General features: G+C 39.5%; 1 protein-coding gene across 1 annotated transcript in view; it reads right to left on the reverse strand.

Moving 5' to 3' along the window:
• The window catches only part of fat4 (FAT atypical cadherin 4), a 381091-nt gene that overhangs the window by 142179 nt on the left and 216711 nt on the right, over positions 1–22201 (reverse strand). The window contains exons 6-7 of the mRNA XM_043674087.2: positions 12837–13759; positions 8487–8661 (exon numbers count right to left, since the gene is read on the reverse strand). Of these exons, the coding sequence (XP_043530022.2) occupies positions 8487–8661; positions 12837–13759 (1098 nt within the window). The remainder of the gene's footprint in view (positions 1–8486; positions 8662–12836; positions 13760–22201) is intronic.

The raw sequence follows: 22201 nt of genomic DNA on the forward strand, positions 1-22201 counted from the left end.
GAATCCTGTCAGGGAGATTTGGGATACCATACTCATCCATAATGTCATAAGTGGACTTCAGAAAATAGTCAACCACTTCTCTGTAAGAGGCCAATATCATTCAGTGTTGGCAAATAACAACAAACTGGAGTAAGATGGAAGATCTCCATCTTTCAGTTTGTTTGGTTCATGAATGCAATTCGTTTGTATCTTATGTTCTTTGATTTTTGTGGACTGTGTTAAAGAATTGCTTGTCTTAAGTATTTTGCTGCAACTTAATTTCTCTGAACTGCACTGATCACACTGGCTGGAGCATTTTGGGGCCTAAGAACTATTGTGTTATGTCTCACAATCAATCAATGTACAAATATACCATGGTAAACTAATAGGGAAAGCAAAGTCACATGGTGTGCAGGGTGTTCTAGCTAGGTGGATAAAGAACTGGTTGACCAACAGGAGACAGAGTAGTAGTAGTAGTTGAAGGCAGTTTCATGAAATGGAGAAAGGTGACCAGTGGTGTTCCACAGGGTTCAGTGTTGGGGCCACATAAGTGATCTGGAAGAGGGCACTGTTGGTATGATCAGCAAGTTTGTAGATGACACAAAGGTTGGTGGAGTAGCAGAAAGCATCTGGGACTGTCAAAGAATACAGGAGAATATAGATAGACTGGAGATTTGGGCGGAGAAGTGGCAGATGAAGTTCAATCCAGGCAAATGTGAGGTGATGCACTTTGGGAAGTCTAATTCTAGAGCGAATTATACAGTAAAAGGAAGAGCCTTGAGAAACATTGATGAGCAGGGAGATCTGGGAGTTCGGGTCCATTGTACCCTGAACGCTGCTGCACAGGTGGATAGAGTGGTCAAGACAGCATATGGTATGCTTGCCTTCATCAGACAGGGTACTGATATTAGAGTTCGCAGGTCTTATTAAAATTGTACAAGACATTGGTTCGGCCACATTTAGAATACTGCGTACAGTTCTGGTCACCACATTACCAAAAGGATGTGGATGCCTTGAAGAGGGTGCAGAGAAGGTTAATGAGGATGTTGCCTGGTATGGAAGGTGCTAACTATGAAGAGAGGTTGAGTAGGTTACGTTTGTTTCAATTAGAAAAAAAGGAGATTGAGGGGGAACCTGATTGAGGTTTACAAAATCATGACGGGTATAGACAGGGTGGATAGAGATAAGTTTTTTCCGAGGGTGAAGGATTCAATAACGAGAGGTCACACATTCAAGGTGAGAGGTGAAAGGTTTAAGGGGGATACACACAAAGTATTTTACACAGAGGGTAGTAGGTGCCTGGAACATGTTGCCAGCAGAGATGGTAGGGGCAGGCATGGTAGATTCATTCAAGATGCGTCTGGACAGATGCATGAGTAGGTGGGGAGCAGAGGGATACAGATGCTTAGGAACTGGGCGACAGGTTTAGTCAGTGGATTTGGATTGGCTCAGGCTTGGAGGGCCAAAGGGTTTATTCCTGGGCTGTAAATTTTCTTTGTTCTTTATACCTTTATGAGGCTTTCTAATGATATCATCACTGTATTATAGCACATAATCTGAGGGTATAAAGATCTCAGATTTCATCTTATCCCAGGATTAGCTGAAACATAATAGGCCACAAAAAAGCATCTTACTCTGTGCAAATTAATAATTTAATGTTAGCCGAGCCACTTATATACCTATGAATGTAATGATTCAATATAATTACTACCTGGAATAAACATCTCAGAGCTGCAATACCATAATATCCAAGCCCAATTTCTTCTGTCATGAGGAATAACATAAGCATTGTTGCCTTGGGTAAAATATCTTGCTGGAAGCAAAATCACATTACAAACCTCACTGAACCAATTACACAAGCTGAAAGCAACCTGGAGGATTTTTTTGGTGTAGGATTACTTTTGTTCCTTTTGAATCCACAGAAATAGAAGTGCACAACATATTTGACTATTGCATTACTGACCTCCGGCTCTTTATGTAAGGATGGAAGCCCTGGAAGGGATCACACTTTTCATTTTATCACAGACCCTTTACTCAGTGGATAAAAGGAAACTGCACTTTCCAGCAGTCTGTTCCACTGGCACAAATGTAGCTGTGTTGAACTTCCATCTTCCCGTGTCCTAATCGAGAATCCTATCTATGAGAACTCCCAGGGAATAGGATTGTTTGCATTACCACTGCTAACATAACAACATTGTGCACTAAAAAGACAAACCGTGATGCAGAATCATATAACACCAACAGCACTATTGAGGCCCCACAAGTCTCTCAAGAAAAGCTGGCCCCTAACAGTTCTTGGTAAATTGTGCTGAAGGTTGTAGTGAATGAAATGGGATAATTCATCAAAAATGTACCCAGGTACACCCCTTTCATGTTCAGAGGCAGGCAAGGATGCATGGTGAAATTTCAAGGAGAAAAGCAAGTCAGGTGAAACCTGAGCAAATGTGAGATCTGTCCCAAATTCCTTACAGCTTTCTCCTTCGGAAATGGGATAGAGGGGTTATAAAGGGATTTCTGTTTTTCAGTTGCAAGAAATTCAAGATCAAAATCTTCATCCTATTTCTACATTGCGTGCTATTTGCACAGGCACTTACTGCAAAGTCAAATGATGCATCACTACTCTTAGGACACAAACATAGTTAGTCTGGCATTATATTTAACTTTATAAATACATGAAGAAAAATAAGGAGTTATGGAAACTCTGTGGAATTAAAACAAATCAGTCAAACTAAAGAATGGTATTGTCTAGCATCCATGTGATCCCAGTAATACTGGCCCCGAGCTATAAATATCCATCTAGGATCATGTGTCACTCCAGAGATTGCGATGCTAGGTTGAAGGAGGAAAATATTCTGATTACACTTAAAGATCACTTTTAATGCATAAGGAAGTTCTAAAGTATAGTTTACTACAAATTCTGTTTGCAAAATTTGACTCTTTTGTTGCCTTTAAATTGACATCTGTGGCACACAAATACATGTCTGGTTTGAGGTGTGTAAGATAGCATGTTGGTGGTTTGAGTATGCAGAGATCATCTGTGGGAGGTATGCAGGCTGCACAGTTCATGTTGTCAATCAGCATTTACTACTGATTGGACACTAATGCTGCGGATATGCCATTAAGTGCTCAATTTAACACCAGCTTTTAAATGTGCACACATAAATGTGCAGCACCACAAACTACTTCAATGTTCAAGGAAAAGTTGACAATCTAATCTCATGCAAATTACAGAAACAACTTCACAGATGCATTAATATCCCAGTCCATGCAAGCTTGGATTCAAATTTCTTTCCAATAAAAAAGCAGGCAAATGTCAGCTCATCTCAGCAACTAATGACTTCCTTAAAAATTGTAAAGATCAAAGAGATCTCAGAATTTAAGTAACATGTTGCAAACTACCAAGGGATTCATTTCTTTGCTGAAAGGTGAATCTAACCCTCAATACTGTCTGTTCTGCTATAATGCAGTAGTTCTGTTCTTCTGGAATCCTGTGTTAGAAGAAAATTGTGTAAAGCAGGACCATTTCATCTAATGGGGCTGGAATTGCTTTATGACCACTACATATTTTAAAATTTCACACTTTAGAAACAGTGTCCCCAATTTGTCAACCATGTTATAGCTGATTCCTGTGAACGGAACACGTGTTATAGCAGAACGACCTGTACTGACTGTGGCCTTTTAGACAAACACTGTACAGCTGGACCCCTGAAATGCAGTTGGTCTTTTTTTTCCTTGGTGATACTTTACTAAATCACCACTTTCCAAATTCTAATGCAAAGTCAATGGAAAAACAATTGTGGCTCAATTCCAACAATTAAAAAGTAATAATGTTCACTCCCAGGGAATTATGCTGATGAAAATATTTTTTTCTATCCCCAGGTGAAATCTAATGGCAGCACAGCTTGCAAGTTATTTTTAAGAAACAAACCAGCAAAACATACTGTCTTGGTGTTGGCTTTTCTGCTAAATAGTATCACAGAGACGTACAGCACGGAAGCAGACACTTAAGTCCAATTCGTCCACACTGGCCAGATATCCTAAACCGAAATACTCCCATTCCCCAGCACTTGGCCCATATCCCTCTAAAGCTTTCCTATTCATGTAGTCATCCAGATGCCTTTTTAATGTTGCAACGGTACCCATGTCCACCACCTGCTTGGCATCTCGTTCTATACACGTACCACTCTCTGCGTGAAAAATTTCCCCTCCATTCCCTTTCAAATATTTCTGCTCTCACTTAAAATCTATGTCGTCTAGTTTTGGACTCCCCTAAACTGGGAAAGTGACCTTGGCTTTTCACCCTGTCCAAGCTCCCTCATGATTTTATAACCTTCTACATTGTAGACATATGTAACATCGGCCATTATTTTAGTCGCTGTGCACTGTATCCTATCAGAACTGGAACCTACACTCCAACATATTTTACGGATACTCTCCAGACAAATAATCAGTTTAAAGAATTACAAGTAACAGTTTACAACTATTTTACAATAAGGAGTCAAAACAGAGTTGACAGACTATACTGATTCACGACGCTAAGACTCAGCCAATAAATAAAACACTGGTTGGACATGAAATACAAACAGTTGGTCAGCAAAAAAAAAAGATGGGATTTGAAGGGGCCCTCGTCTGGTTACCAGATCGGATGCTTACTGATCCCATGACCTATCAGGTTCCACATAGGAGAAGATCAGCTTGTGTAGATTAGGAATAGACGATACCTCTGAAAATGTGACTTACAGATATACTTATAATTAACACCAAATCTTATGTACAATGGATGTTGTCTGCCCACACAGATTCAATGTAATTTAGTATTTTTTGATGAAATGCATTTTGTCCTGAAAGAATATACGCCATTTAATAAGATTGAGGCAGCTGCATGATTGTAACTATTTTCTAGCCACAGTCATTCACTGCAAGTGACTGAGGCAAGCCGGGCACATTGTAAGTCGGCAAGTAATCGACATCAATCATTGTATACACTGCTAACCTGAAGCACTATACCAGAATACTGCAAATGCTAACAGAGACTGTAAGTGACTAAATTCTCAAGGGTTTAACATACTTACTATCACTGGCTGTAACTGGCACTCAGATAGCATAGTTAACTATCAGCAATTATAACTGGCTGTTGGAGCCTGTACAATGATGAAATATTGTAACAGACGGAATTAGATAGTGACCAGCTGCCAACGCTTAGAACAGACTGTTGAAGAATGTCACTAACCTTAGGGCTGTCAAAGACTCTAAACAGCTGGACCACGAGTAGCAGTATCCCCCTTTACGTGATTACAGTTAACAAATGTTCATAATATATTGGTGATTTGTTTGAGTCATAGAATATCCATACAATGTGGAAGCAAGCCATTCTGCCCATACTGACCCTCTGAATAGCATCTCAGCTAGACCTACCTCCTCCCTGTCACCCCATATTTCCCATCGCTAATCCACCCAGCCTGCATAATTTAGCTTGGCCAATTCATTTAACCTGCACACTTTTGGATTGTGAGAGGAAGCCGGAGTACACGGTGGGCGGCACGGTGGCACAGTGGTTAGCACTGCTGCCTCACAGCGCCTGAGACCCGGGTTCAATTCCCGCCTCAGGCGACTGACTGTGTGGAGTTTGCACGTTCTCCCCGTGTCTGCGTGGGTTTCCTCCGGGTGCTTCGGTTTCCTCCCACAGTCCAAAAGATGTGCAGGGTCAGGTGAATTGGCCATGCTAAATTGCCCGTAGTGTTAGGTAAGGGGTAAATGTAGGGGTATGGGTGGGTTTCGCTTCGGCGGGTCGGTGTGGACTTGTTGGGCCGAAGGGCCTGTTTCCACACTGTAATGTAATCTAATCTACACACACAGACTCAGGGAGAACGTGCAAACTCCACACAGTCACATGAGGCGGAATCGAACCCAGGTACATACTTATACGTCTAAGTCCCTGTCCTTTGCAAACAGCCTTAAATGTAGAGGACTTGATCAATAATTTTGCAGACAACACAAAAAACGGTTTGATAGCGAGGAGGAATTCTCAAGCGTGAAGGTGTGCAGAAAAGTGGCCAGTCAAATTTAACCAGGAGAAGTGTGAGATGATATATTTAGGGAGGTCAAACAAACAAAGAAATACAAATAATGAGAAGAAGGTGAGGGATCTTGAAGTGCATGTCCATAGAGCTCTGAAGGGGCAGCACTGATTAATAAGATGAATAAGACGACATATTAATCGATCGACAGAATGTAGGAGGAAGGAGGTTTTGGTGGAGCTGCGAAAAAAAGCACTATTTTGACCATAACTTAAGTACTATGTGCAGTCCTGGTCACCTTACTACAGAAAGGCTGGAGCTGCAATGGATAGGGTGCAGAGACATTTATTAGCATGTTGTCAGAACTGGAAAATTACATCAATGAGGAAAGAGTGAATAGGCCGGGTTAAGCTTTCTTTGGAAAAGACAAGGCTGAGATGAAACTTGATTGAGGCTTTCAAGATTGTAAGGGACCTAGATGGTTTAGATGTGGAGGTACCTGAAGTTGCACGTTCTCCCCGTGTCTGCGTGGGTTTCCTCTGGGTTCTCCGGTTTCCCACAGTCCAAAGATGTGCAGGTTAGGTGAATTGGCCATAGTGCTAGGTGCATTAGTCAAAGGGAAATAGGTCTGGGTGGGTTACTCTTTGAAGGGTTGGTGTGGACTCGTTGGGCCGAAGGCCCGTTTCCACACTGTAGGGGATCTAATCTAATCAGGTCTAATTCCCTAGCAGAGGGACCAGTGACCACAAAGCACAGATTTAAAGTGGTTGATAGAAGGACCAGAGGCTACATGAGGAAAACAATCTTTGACTACAAGGTGGTAGGAGATGGGAACTCACTGCCTAATGAGGCAGAAACTCTCAATCATTTAAAATGTATCTAGATAGGTACCCGTAGTCCTGTAACCTCCAAGGATGTGAACTGGCTGGAGTTAGGTCGGGTGGCTCATTTTTAATTGGGCAGAGTTACCTCCTCTATACAATTTTTCCTACATTTTCTAAGTGTTTAAAATACATTAAGAGATGGAATACATACAGATATGAGGACAGAGAAGAAGAGTGGCAGAATGTCAATTGTAACAGCTAACATGGGCCCAATGTGCCAAATGGCGGACAACAATTTGTTACATAATTTTTCAATGAATCAACGCCCTTCCAGAACATCTTTCTTTTTTCAACAATACTCTATTGTTACTTGGTGTTCACACTACAATTGGACAGCCATTCCCATCAGCAGTAGAATTCATCAACCTGGGTGCCACATGCCCATATATTAAAATACATATAGTCAGAAAATTCTCAGCAGCGCCTATCTGATTTTGCAATTTTTGATACAGGCAAGTGAGGCTGCCCAAGTAACACAAACTAGTGACAATGGAGATCATATTTGCTGTTGTCATAACAAAACAGTGAAAATAGAAGGGTGAAATATGTATTCTCGTGTGACAGATTGGAGTATCTTGGGAGCATTAGTGTAACTACTAAAAGCCAACTGAATGATTCTCAGGCACATGGTTACATTCAAAATAATTGCCAACAAAAACAATTGTTCCCAGTGGAATATGTTGCAGAGATGTTTTGTAGTAGGAGGGCAACTTTGAGGCTTTCCGTAATGAAGGATTGGATTTGTAAGATTTTGCTTGCTGACAGCTTTGATCTGGAGACTCAATGGCAGGAGATCAGCTCATCTGAATCTCAAAGACAGGGCTGATTGTATCAAACGATACATCCCTTCAGCTATTTGAAAAAAGTGAGTTACTGAACATACTCAACTCGGCCATGCTTGTGAACTCACAACACAGTGTCCAATATTAGATTCAATTCTGTATTTGGACAATATTTGATAGATAATTCTGAGTATGTGAAGAATTATAGTGATGACCAATTTATGATCAGGCACATACTGTGACACTCTTGCGTGTACTGTAAACTACATATATTAAAACTCAATACTCCATTTTTTGCAGACAGGAAAAATATGTACATGTGGGCCTGTTTCAACTTAATAGAATAGGTGACAGCCATTCACTGATTCAAATCTGACCAACCACAGTCAACCTGCCTGGATTGAAATTTAAACCAATGGTGGCAGTGAATTGTCAATCAACATTAACTAGTGTATTTTCTATGGCAATGCCTATCCCAGTCAGAGCCCATCTGCACTCTCCTCTTGTGCAGTCTCAATGTTGGCTTTCCCTTTCGATCAGTGCAGTAACTTGATGAGTGTAAGATTAAACACTCACACAAAATCTGACCTCTTTTCAACAATACTCAATTATCCAAATCACAAATCCCAATTTTCTCATGTATTAAACTTAATGACTGGAAAATTGCACTCTGCATATAGGGTTTGCTGATCGCTGCCTGATTATTTAAAGTATGTCCTCATTAGCCGTGAAGTTTAACATCATAACCAACAAATTCAAAATGGTCATACTTAACAAGGTATAATACATGCACATGCTACTTCAACATGTAGTTGAGATTTTACCTGCATCTGTAGCAATAACAGTCAGGACAAACTGTGCCATGGTTTCCCGATCGAGGTTCGTGACCAGACTTAGCTGCCCACTAGGTGTCAGAGTAAAAGCTCCTTTTCCATTCCCACCAACGATGGTGTATGTCAGCTGACTGTTTAGCCCTTGGTCGTCATCACGAGCTACAACCTATGGTATAAATCCACAGGATACATAAATCGAATGAAGTGTATAAGTAATGCGTGAAACAATGCGGAGATTCCACATTTACCACTCTGTCAGCTATGGTCACTTAAAGAGAACTGAATTTCAACCCCCATTTACACTTGGGTTGAGGTTGTATCATTTTCTAAAATGTAAGAAGTCTGAAATAGGAGCCAAACTCACCTTGATGCAATTAGTTCTGATTTAATTTAAGGGAGTGGGTGGGGGATGGGGGTTTGGGGAGAGGTTGTCGGACAGGGTACAGGCAACCAATCTGTACTGGGGAAATAGAATGATGAATTAAATATTATAATAAGCCTTCATGCCATCAATTAATAGTAATTCCACATTAACCATGAGCAGGGGTTTCTCAAGCCTCAACAGACATAGCAGCTTAAAGGAGGCAGGATGGACTAGCTGTCTTTCACACATTGTTTATGGGCCAAGCGAATAACACTTCCTTCCAGGTCCAATGAGTTACCCAGTAAACCCCACTCCAATCTGAATGCTTCCCTCCACTAGCTCCTTTCCCTACAACTGAACTCATCACAATCAACACCATGATCCTCAACAATTGGAGAAATTCTGCAAGAAGTTACAAATGTGTGTGTGTTTGGCTACCTTGACTATATATCACATGCATAACTCACCACCAGGCTAAAACCATAGACCATAGAGTCTGAAGCAGGTTTTAAGACTCTGCAATTATCTGCAAAGTTATACAATTTACATTCATTCTTATCTTAAAAATATAGGGAGATTGTATCATCCACCATCATGATCTATGACATTGTGATGTGAATTAATAAGGCAAACTAGGGAGATAATTAAAGCAAAATTCAACTGGAAAAGTACAGGATGAGGATAATTTTCCTTTGATTTTGACCAGAAAACTACCATAAGCTGCTGGCTTTATTCCATTGCTGTCAATGAAAAGGGAAGTTGGGCAGGGTGCATACTGGCAATCAATCCACTACTGCAGGGCTTTCACCAGTGCCGATACCAAAACCAAATCCAGTGAGGGAGTTGGGAGGAAATCACTGCATCACGAAAAATATTTTTACATTAATGAACACCCTGACTTCCAACCAAGGTGATATCTGAGGTGAGGCATTGTTTCATTGCATGAAAGTTTTCCGTGTGGAGAACACCTTCTCTCCTTCTGATTAGGTCTGGGAGGGACAGCTTGTGGGAGAATGTCCTGCCTATATGTCAAAACCATTAAGTAACAATTAATACCCACTTAAAGGGTCCACCTCAATGCTGCTAGTTGAGGACTTTCCAAGTGGACAGGCTGACCATCAACTGACATTTCGTGGGAGGAGTAAGTCTTTGCTTTGTTCCGAAATGAAGAACCCAGCATTGAGAAGCGAAGAGTGGCTGACAACCAGCAACCTCCAATCACCGTTTTCTACAACATACCCCACTCCACTCACCAGAAACCCCAATCATGTCACACAGTCTTACAGCATGAAAACAGACCCTTCAGTCCAACTCGCCCATGGTGACCAAGTTTCCTGAACTAAATGAGTCCCACCTGCCTCCTCTGGCCCATATCCCTCTCGATCTTTCTATTTCATGTACCTGTTCAAATGTTGTAAATGTTGTGACCGTACCTGCATTTACAACTTCCTCTGTCAGTTCATTCCATATATCATCATTTACTGTGGTCCAGGAATCCCTGCTGAGGGCCCTAGTGTATTACCAACAGCGGCCATTGCTCCTGCCCTTTAGCCAACAGCTCTCAGGGGTGGGATTTCAACCACAAGTCCTGAACAAACTGGGAGTCCCACTAGCCAATCAGGGACTTAAATCCCTTGGGGCTTCCAAAGAATGGGTCAGTGGGTACACAGCCAGATTTGGTAGCAGATCTTGAGCCCCTGCTATTCTTATTCAGTTTCCGCATTGGCAGACACACATTTCAGGTGAAGCATTCAAAAAAACTTTGCTCAATCCCTGGTTCAGCAGGGAAGGAAGGTGTCATGGTCTGTGATTGGAAATGAATAAAATGTCTGAAATTAGATCCAGATTGAATGATGTATGACGGATGAACAATCTTTCTTATCCCTATATTTTATTGCTGATATTGAAGATTCAACATTAAATTATCATCGTGCCTTCATACTGGTTGATTTCAATGAAGCATAAAATTATGACAGTCCATTCTTCTCTCCAAGGTTTTATTTACAGAGAATTCCCACACTTTGGATGAAGGCTATTTGTCCCAATGAGTCCACATTGACCCGCCAAACAGCATCTCATCCAGACACACTCTGCCCATCCCTGTAAACCTGTATCCATCTAGCCTGCACATTCTTGGACACTATGGGCAATTTAGCATGGCCAATCCACCTAACCCTCCCGTCTTTGGACTGCTGGGGAAAACCAGAGCACCCAGAAAATACTCACACAGACATAAGAGAGAACATGCAAACACCACTCAGACAGTCACCTGAGTCAGAAATTAGACCTCGGTGTCTGGCATTGTGATGCAGCAGTGCTAACCACTGAGCCATCATGCCACCTCACTCTGTGACCTGTCACACTCTGAGTGAAAACATATTTATTAGTACTACACTTTATTCGTCATGTTTCTCCTTTCCTGAAATTCTTCATTCTTGTTTTGATCCAGTTCTGTCAGTGACCAGCAATCCTCAGGTTCCTAATTCAAGTGGTGACTCTTCATGTGACTAAACTCTTGCCATGATTATCAAAAGGATAAGTGTGAACCTGACAGGCAAGGTCTGTTTTATATCCTACCCATGCTTACACAGCTTTCTTTTACAGAAATAAGAGCCGTGTTTACCTAATTTCTCAAAAATGGAGGGCCACTGAGGTAACCGAATTTCACTCAGTGAAAGCCTACAATTAAACTAGGTATCATTTATCCAACAAAGAAGCAGATATGATAAATATTTTATGCAGATATACTAACTGTCCTAAACATTCTATTTACTAACAAATGCTCCAGGTGATATTTGACAACACTTTGCATGCACCATCGACACTTGGTGTTCTGGACAAAAAGAGAAGCGAAGACAGATAATGCTGGAATATTACGCCATTTGATGATGATGCACATTTGCTGGGCTGGCTCATGGTCAGAGCTGGAAACCTATTTAAATAATATAAAAGTACATTCTGTATTATTATCTTGTTGCAGCTGAAGAATTAACAGCTTGATGATGTTTATGTAAACTGTAATGTGCTCCATTGAAATTTTAGAGGCACTGGTAAAATTTCAAGACACCTTTTCTGTTCCGTGACTGTAAATGCGTTTATTTATCTAGATATTGTCAGGCTGCTGGAACTGCTGATGGATCCATACACCAATCGCAAATAATTTCTGATTTAACATGCATTTTACTTTTGAAACTGATCCACATATAACTAGGGATAGCAATATAAGTTGGAAGCATAGATAATTATTCTTCAATCTTACTTGACCACTTTGAGGTTGACTAGAGTTGGTGGGGAGGGTAGCTGGTGAAAAGGGGAAGCCTTTTGGAGTTTTCCTCAGAGTAGTAAGCCTGTTAACTGGACTCTTTGATATGGTGGATCTGGGGAGAAGGAAATGGCTTGATCTAACAAATGGACTTTTTTCAATCTATTCGTCCAATTATTTCTTATGCTTGTGGCATGAAAACAGTTTATTCCTTAACAGAACTTTATATTAATATTTACTTTCATGTATATTAATCAAATAAGCTTTTAAAACTTACCATAAATTCTGTTACATGAGCTACACTTTATGCGTTTTTAAAGTCCTCTTAAGTAAACATGTCTGTGATATGCCAGTATAAGGCTCTCAGAGGATTGTATGACTTTTGAACTTGGTCTCAGAAGGTGCTAGAAGTGAGGTCATTGAACATTTTAAGACAAGGGTAGATAGATTTGTGTTAGCTAGGGGAATTAAGGGTTGTTGGAGTAGATGGAATGTGAAACACAAACAGATTAGCCATTATAGTATTGGATGGTGGAGCATGCTTGAGGGACCAAAAGGTCTACTTCTGTTTCTGTTTCATATGACCATATGATTTACTGTACTTTTGCCATTATGAAAAGTATAAAGATTATGGGGGTTATGCTGACCTTACAGCTAAATGCAAATATTGTTATGGTGGATTAAGAAAAAAGAATACAGTTTTCATAGTACCAACCTGCAAGATGGACATTGGCAGACTCTGTGTACCCTCTTGTACATGCACACTGTAGGGCGATAGTTCAAAAACTGGGAGAAAGTCATTCATGTCTGCAAGATTAATGTTTACTACAGCTGTTGCAGATTGAGGGCTGCTTCCACGGTCAACTGCTTGGACAATCAGATTATACGAGGGTGTTGTTTCCCGATCAAGTTGCTTGGCTACTGATACTACACCCGTAACGGAGTCAATTCGAAAATCATTGTTTAGATTGCCATGGGCAATGTGATAGCGAATCTGACCATTAGCTCCTTCATCTAAATCTGTTGCAGTAACTTGGATGAGATCAACACCACTAAGTGTATCTTCACTAAGCTCAACTTCATAGAGAAGTTGTTCAAAGACAGGAGGGTTATCATTTACATCAAGCACGATCACAGTAACATCCATTGTTGAGGAGAGTGGAGGGTCACCCTTGTCTGTAGCAATCACAGTCAATGTATAATTCGATACCTCTTCCCTGTCAAGTTCACCCATCAGTCGTACTTCTCCATCTATTGTCCCGATGCTGAACGTGTTCCCTGCATGGCTTAGTAGTGTGTACTCAACGTAACTGTTTGGTCCACTGTCAGGGTCAGTGGCTTGAGCTTTATAGACAATTGTGTTCATTGGCGAGTTTTCCTGCATGTAGGCCATCTTGGATGAAATAAACCTGGGTGGGCTGTCATTGACATCCAACAGAATCACAGACACTTGTGCTGTGCTCGTAAGCCTACTTGCTGGGAGAGCAGATAAATCGTGAGCCCGAATCAGCAGGTTGTAGAAAGATTGGCTTTCCCGATCGAGCTGTTGCTTAATAGTTAGAACACCATTGTTATTGATATCAAAATGCTGCAGTGAATCTCCAGATGCAATGTTGTATGCCAACTGGGAATTGGGTCCTGGAAACAAAAGGTCAGAAAATATGATGAGCACACCAAACTTCTAAGATAAATGGAAGGATACACTGTAGTCCATTTTAATTTGGATGAGATTATACAGGTGGATTAAATTTGGTTAAAAAACTGGAATTCTGACCTAGGATTACACATAAACAGTCTTGTTATGACTGTCTTGCTGTACTTTTTCAATGATTTTTTAAAATTGAAAAAGCAGAACGCACAGTTATATTGAATAAACAATTTCAGGGTAGGATTTAGCCACTTTGGTCCTTCAAACCTACTCTGTCATTCAATAAGTCATGAATGATATGAGGAGTCTATATGTCCGCCTAGTTCCAATAACCTTTCACCTTCTTGGTTATGTAGAAACTATTTACCAACCTTAAAAATATCTTATCGTTTTCAGGAAGAGAGTTTGAAAGATCGAGACTCACTGTGAGGAAAAAAAAATCATGTGTCTTAAATAAGCAATATTCTGAGTGTTCTGAAATAACTCCTTAAGTATTTGAAACTGAATCTCTATCAACCTATCCCTGAATCTAAATTGCAAGTTTATTTTAGCTTCTTTTATTCATTCGTGGGATGAGTGTGGCATCGGCTAGGCCAGCATTTATTGTCCATCCCTAATTACCTGGAGGGTAGTTAAGAGTCAACCATAGTACTATGGGCCTGGAGTCACATGTAGGCCAGACCAGTTTCCTTTCCTAAAGGACATTACTGAACTAGATGGGCTTTTCTAACAATGGATAAAGGATGCATAGTCATAATTAGACTCTGAATTCTAGATTTTTATTGAATTCAAATTCCACCATCTGCAGTCGTGAAAATGAACCCAGATCCCCAGAACATTACCCTGGTCTCCAGGTTAACAGTCCAGTGATAATACCAGCTACATCACCTCCCCCAGCTAGATCTGCTTTCCTATGCTCATAACCATGGATCCACTTTTCTCTCCCTCAACCCGAACATAAAATTCAATCATTATGTTTGCTGCTATAAGGGTTAATATAAAATACTTTCAAACTAAAGTAAAATATTTCAATAATTGTAGTATTGTGAGCATACATTTTTATATGAAATGTTTGCAATTTTTTATTAAAACAACTATTGTGTTAGAAATATTGTGTATATTCTGCATTTACGTAGCTTGTTATGGTGAAATCATATAGAACCTATCATGTGTGCCATTTGAGTTATGAAAATACATTTTTAAATCATATGTTGACCATGAAACAACAGGTATTTATCTTGATTAAATCATGTATTACTCACTGTTATTGTAAACTCAAATTCAATATACACTGTGTTGTAACTAAAAGGAATTGCAATAATGTTCGTTCGATTTGCACTGAATTGAAATAAGGGCTCAATAATACATTTTCGTATAATCCCTACAGTGTGGTAACGGCCATTTGACCCAACAAGTCCACACCGACCCTCTGAAGAGTAACCCACCCAGACCCATTCCCGTATCCCATCACTCTACATTCCCCTGGCTAATTCACCTAGCCTACACATCCCTGAACACTATGGGCAATTTAGCATGGTGATTTCACCTAACGTGCACATCTTTGGACTGTGGGAGGAAACCGGAGCACCCGGAGGAAATCCATGTGGACACAGGGAGAATGCAAATGCCACACAAGACAGTTGCCCGAGGCTTGAATCAAACCTGGGTCCCTGGCATTGTAAGGCAGCAATGCTAATCACTGAGCCACCATGAATGCTGAACCTCTGGAATCCCACCTCTAAAATTCTTTTTTGTCTTTTATTGGACCTTCCCTAAAAGCCTATTTCTTAGGCCCAAGCTTTTCATCATCCATCATAATACCACTTCTGTGGTTTTCTGTTAATTTTCATCTAACCGCACATTCACAGAGTATCTTGGAATGTTTTTCCCCATGGTAGTCTGCTGCCTAATGCTCTGAGGTACAAATAAAAAAAATGTAATGTGTTATCAGGGTCTCAATCAAAATCCTTTATCTGCTATTTTAATGGACAAAGGAATTTGATTTGAATGTATCAAGAATGTCAACATCACTTAGCATAAATATCTCGACCATTTATTAGACCACCAGTACTACATCTGCCATTAGTTTTAATTGGAACAGATAATTTGTTGCAGAAAATGGTTTCTAACTACTTACTCTCACCCATAAATTCTCATGGTCACTGCTTCCAGGTCTTTTTCTATAAACTTATATTACTTGAGCAGTAAATTGTGGTACTCGCTGTAGCATTAAAAATCCATAGGTTTTGTGCTGGGTAATATGTTATACCATATATCATCCGTCATATCTAGGTTACATGTACTCCAACACATGAACAGGCTATTCGTTGAATTCTTTTCTTGATACCTAATTGGTAGAAAGCATCGTTTTCCCTCATAATGTCAGAATGGAATTCCCACGGTAGAAGAGCACTTCTGATTTTTACTGCAAGCCAGGGGTATTTCATTTCTCATACTTACAACTTTACTATGTGCATTACAAGTCTGCAGAACCATTAATACCTTGTTTAGAGCTATTATTCAAAGTGCCTGAATAAAATACCTGGCTAAACCAAAACACCTAACAGAATCAACTATACTCCAAGCTCATTATAACAAAACACAAGCAACAAATTACATGCTTAACTGGTGTGTACTTAAATTACATTACTTGAACGCTTTAGTCTAAAGTTCCCCAATGAACACGTTTATTGTAAAAGAAAAGACTACTGCATTTTGACAGGACAAGTGACTGCACCGCATTAAGTAATACATGCCTTGTGTGCACTATGTATGCTGCAAGCATTGAAAATTAATGTTGGCATACCAAAACATACAACCAGCTTTTCTTAAACAGTAACACTGGAATTAAAGATATTTATCTTTTCGCTCCAGGCATTTCTACTAAGTAGCAACCTCCTCACACCATGTTAACAAGCTAAAAATACTTTTGAAGCATTATCTATCAGTATCCACTCAAATACTATAATTAAGCTTGTTCCATTATGCAGCTGTCCTGATTGACTTTGACCAATACTGGACAACATCAAATTCTTGCTAAAGACTTGACAAAATTATAATTATTACAGAAACTTGAACAGCGGTAGATCAAACTTCTCTGTGTCTCTGCTTTCCAGCCTAGCTCAATGGCACACTGCCAAAGAATCACTTGGTTAACACATTGACTCTAACTTGCAACACTGAACAATCAGGCGGTGCAACAAGATAAAATAAAAGATAACGTAAAATAAATCTGACAAAATAAACAAACTGAGATCAGTTATGAACCATGAAATAAACACAAGCTGTGAAAGGAAAGGTAATGCATCTGCAGAAGTGTTTGAGTTATCTTTTTTGCTTTCTGCTTCAGCAGTTGGCTGACCTGTTAAACAATTAAATTGCAAAATTTAGCTGACTTTTTGATACTCTTGTTATCTCCATGTGTTGCAACTCTAATAAAAAAATGTTCTCATTACATTTGGGATTTGGTTTTAATTGCTTTTGATGGTTACATATTTTCAAATGGCTTTAGAATGGCCGAATTCTACGATACTAATAAGCATACAATGACATCCAATGAATCTCCCAACTTTGAGGCGCGCTGCAATGTAGTTTTTTACTTAGCAGTTTGGCAAGGTCCAGTAGTAATTCCACAATGGGTTTGTAAATCTGAATCTCAGGCCTGAATGACAATCGGACCTGCCTGCACTTGTCAAGTGTGTTTTTTCAGCAGTTGTACCACATGTGTAATCTGAGATCCAACAGATTATTTACAGTTGTTTATTTTGCAACCAGAAGTAATGCTCATGTTCTTAGGCTATTTAGGGTCATGACTGCCACCAAAATGTTTTATTGCAAATTCAATATTTACTTTACTTCTGTACCACACATGGCAAAAAAAAAGTAGAACTTTCAGCATAAATTGGTGAGATATGGAGGTTTATACATTGAATGATATGAGAAGATCCAACAGTATTCAATGTCCTGAACTGAATAATTTTTCAGTTAACTGTGATATGAATGTCACAATGGCAGCACTGCAATGGAGGTGATACAGCTGTTGCTTTAATTACTTTAAAATATTGTTATTTTTAAGGTAAGCTTTCCACATTTATGAGTTCACTAAACCCTTAAGGTCTTTTGTTTTGTGCTGAGAGAGACAGAGCACGTGGTTTGGTTCCAGGCATTTCCACAACATTTTCTTTATTGTTTAAAGGTACACGGTTTGGATGTGGCTTGACCATTCCTCTTGATGTTCCCTCTCCATTAAAGCAAAATGGGAACTGGAAACTGTGAGAGTTCAAACTATATCCTCACACACTTGTGTGTTGAGTATTAAAGGCTGTATGATAGAGATTTGTAAGTATATCAGTTTTAGCACTTTGAAGACGAAATTTCCTTATTCTAACAAACACTGATAAAGCACTATCATTTTCACTTGCACAGTTGCATTAAGACTCAGACTTCAGTCTCAACTCAGAGAACATTCCCCCTTGCTCCCCTTATGCCGAGACAAAATCTGACCACAAAATATAAATTTATCCAAATATTTACCTTGTGCGCATAATCTTCTGCTGTTCTCAGGAAACTGATGGTCTATCAGTATCTTCAATGTTAATGCATACAATCAGGAAAAAAGTTAACTGGGATTATACCATAAGAGGAAATAAAACAATTCCAGCTGTAAGCCTTTCTGCCATGATTTGGACTATTGCTAATTTTCAGACATTTATTAATGACTAAAAAAAAACCTGATCATACATAATCAGGTAAGAGTCAAGCTTCTAACACTAAACTTTTCATTAAAGTGATTGACTTTAACATGAATAACATTATGAAGAAGTTGAAACCTTCCTCTCCCATTATCTTCCTGTTTCAGAGTTGCAACAGCGAGGACTATTATTGCTAAGCAGGAAAATAGGCATTTCAGGCTAAAGCCCTTCATCGAGAATAGAGGCAGGAAGCCTCCACCTCTCCACCCTGCAGGCACTCTGTCTCTATTCCTGATGAAGGGCTTTTGCCCGAAACGTTGACTTTCCTGCTTCTCGGATGCTGCCTGATTTTCTGTGCTTTTCCAGCACCACTCTGATCTAAACTCTGGTTTCCAGCATCTGCAGTCCTCACTTTTACCTACTATTATTACTAACCCTACTCCCTAAAATATTGCAAAAGGAGTCAAAGATGCTTGTGCACACATGAGAATCTGAACAATGGTGTTCAATGATCTGCTATTCTATGAATCATTCAATGATTGGAGTAGGTGATAGTCTAGTGGTCTTCCTGCTAGACTATAAATCCAGAAACTCAGCTAGACCAGGGAACCTAGGTTCAAAATCCCACTATGCCATATTTTGGAAGGTGAACTGAATAAAGAATGCAGAATTAAGTGTCTAATAATGACTATGAAACTGTTGCCAATTGTCATAAAAAACCTGGCTCACTAATGTCCTTTAGGAAGAAACTCTGCCGTCCTTTACTGGTCTCCAGACCCACTGCAATGTGGTTAATTCTTACCTGCCCTCTGGGCAATTAGGATGGCCTAGGAATGTGATGCCCACATTCTATGAGTAAATTAAATAAAAATTCTCTTGGGTTTGCACTAGAGCAGGCTTGACTTAAGTGGCGAGTGGTGGAAAGTCCAGAGAGTTTTGGATTTTTGGGCTACAAGTTGCAATCGATTTATACGTAGGGAATATCAAAATTAATGATTTTTGCCCACAAGCTGTGGGATGATGTTAACATGAAATTAACCACTATTCATGCATATACAGCAATTCCACTTTAACAAGTAATAAGGAAATCATAATGGTTATAGCAACATTATAAGCCAAAAGAGAAGCAACACTGCTTTATCACAAGAAGTCAGCTTTCTGTCCATTCACAATCACAGTCTAATTTTTTTACATGATGTTGTATATTTCAACAATGCTTAAACCAATTTTTTCAGTGGTAATTCAGGAGAAGCTAACTATTAGGAGCGAGTTAGGTAAAGGCAATTAATTTCCATTGGAATAGGGATGGTCCTCATGTCTGTAGCACCTCATTTTCAGTGGATTGGGACTGGTCTTTGGACAGAAATCTGTACAAAATGTGTCATATTGATGGATGTATACTTTAAGTGGTCCTAAACTAGACAGATGTCTCATTAAAATGTTTATATTGAAACAGATTACATTCACCCAACTATTTGCCTGAAGTCTGCTCAAAACAAAAGAGAATTATGTTTTGTTTTTTCCTTTTACTCTCCTACATTTACATAGATTCTTTGGTGGACCAGAATTCACCTCATGCTTTCAGCTATGGGACAGACAATTTCATTATTTATTATCATCCATTGATGTCAACTCAAAAGCAAAGGTTGGATTTTCTCATTGATGGTTAAGTCCAAGAACTCATATTCTTGACTCTATTATTCTTTTTGAATGTGGGGCTGGTGTAGATCCAAAGTAATATCCTAAGTGTTCATCTCACCACATGGGTGTAAATCAGGCACAGCAGACCTCATAATGTAGCAGAATGAAAATGGGATGATTTCTATAATAGGCTGTGATATATTCTGCCACATTATTATGCAGGTAGACAAGGAGACTGGAAGAACACAGCAAGCTAGGCAGCATCAAGAGGTGGAGAAGTCATCATTTTGGCTGTAACCCTTCTTCAGGACATTATCATCCATGCAGTAACAAGGAAGATTTACCACAGGATATTGCACTAACCTGAAGTCTGATAGTATATTTATACTGCAGAACTCTTCAGCAGTACTACAGTCATAGGAAACACTGCTAGTGCTTTTTGGTTGTATGCTACAATTCAAGGTAGTTACTCCCATGCTGCTAATGGCAAACATACAAGACAATGCAGCAGAGAGTTGCTATAAGCTCCTTCAAGCTGAAGGCATATTGCAGTCAAATCAGATTTTGTGCTATTGTGTAAAATAGGTGATACCCAAATTTTAGGCTCTTTAACTCAGTTCAAAGGAAATAAGAAAATGAGAGAACTGTAAACCAAGCAAAAGATTCCCCAATATCCATTTTATATCACACAAAAACAAGTGTTTGTAATCGTATAGTGACTCTAATGCAGCAAAATGTCCCAAGGTGTTTGACAAAGTCAAAGTTACCTTCAGTGGCTTATGAACAACTGCATAGGCACAGTAATTTTCCTTTCACAGCTCTGTTCTTCCATAGTATACGAGATCAATTCTGAGCAAACCGATTTGAAACATATTGTGCAACTACTTCAAGTAGAAACCTCAATATAAATATGGAATCAAATTTTCAGTATTAGCATTGCTGTAGGCAGTAGAACAAATGTTCTGGTATTTTGTTGCCAAAAGATAAGTCGATGGAAAATCAAAGGCTTGCTCCAATGGCAAATTGGGCACTCATTTCCATTAGTGTCGAACAAATGTTCAAAGTCACAAGAAGAGGGTTAATGTTTTGCACATGGGCTGAAAGGACAAACATCACTAAGTTTGCTTTGGAATTGCATCTTTCTCTAACTTACTCAATATCCAACTGGCTGTGTAGATTAGGTGTATCAATTTTCTGAGCATTATGGTGGAAGTTGACACCAGAATGATTTTAATTGTGTACTTTTCAGACTCCAGAATCCTTGGCAAATTAATCATTATTTCTTAAATCCAGTCTGAAGTTGCAGTAGTATTGACCAATTAGACAACTGAGCATTAATATTGACTAATTAGACAACTGAGCAGCTGATAAGTCACAGAACCCCGAGTTGTGTGCCTGTCACTGAGTTAAAATAGTAAATGTCACAGCTGTTGCCAATGAATTGAGGCACCTTAGAATGCAACAGATTCAATGAAGGAATTTTTAACCTTGTTGCACTTCCCATATTCAAAAGGTGCGGTGCCGGAAAAGCACATCAGATCAGGCAGCATCCGAGGAACAGGAAAGTCAAAGTTTTGAGTATAAGCCAATGTGATTCCTAATGAAGGGCTAATGCCCAAAATGTCAACTCTCCTGCTCCTCGGATGCTGCCCTGACCTGCTGTGCTTTTCCAATGCCATAAATTTTGACTCTGACGTTCCACCATCTACAGTCCTCAGTTTCTCCTAGCACTTCCCATAATGTCGAATTCAAAATGTTTTGCAATGTACTTTTATGAGTACATCTTGTGCAGCAGGAAACCTCATATAATGGCTACTGTCTTAGTAACTAGTCTTCTCCAAACAGAATCACATTTCTAGCAGATAAAGACAAAAAGATACAAGAAAAATCACAAAAAAAATCACCGGGATCATCAAAGTCACAACGTTTCATTTTGCGGACAGACTATATGGCCCTACATGTACCTGTTATCCGTACAATGTTTAGGAAAATAAAATTTGCTCCCAATAGATTAAAAACTAACCTTAAGATGAAGGTGGGCAAGTGGGGAATGGCTAACTTGTGAGTACTTGTTCCGTGGTCATTGACTAAAAGGATTCA

This window comes from Chiloscyllium plagiosum, unplaced genomic scaffold (assembly GCF_037043375.1).
Source record: "Chiloscyllium plagiosum isolate Xiang-an unplaced genomic scaffold, Cpla_swu_hap1 HiC_scaffold_36, whole genome shotgun sequence".
In the NCBI taxonomy this organism is placed as follows: domain Eukaryota; kingdom Metazoa; phylum Chordata; class Chondrichthyes; order Orectolobiformes; family Hemiscylliidae; genus Chiloscyllium; species Chiloscyllium plagiosum.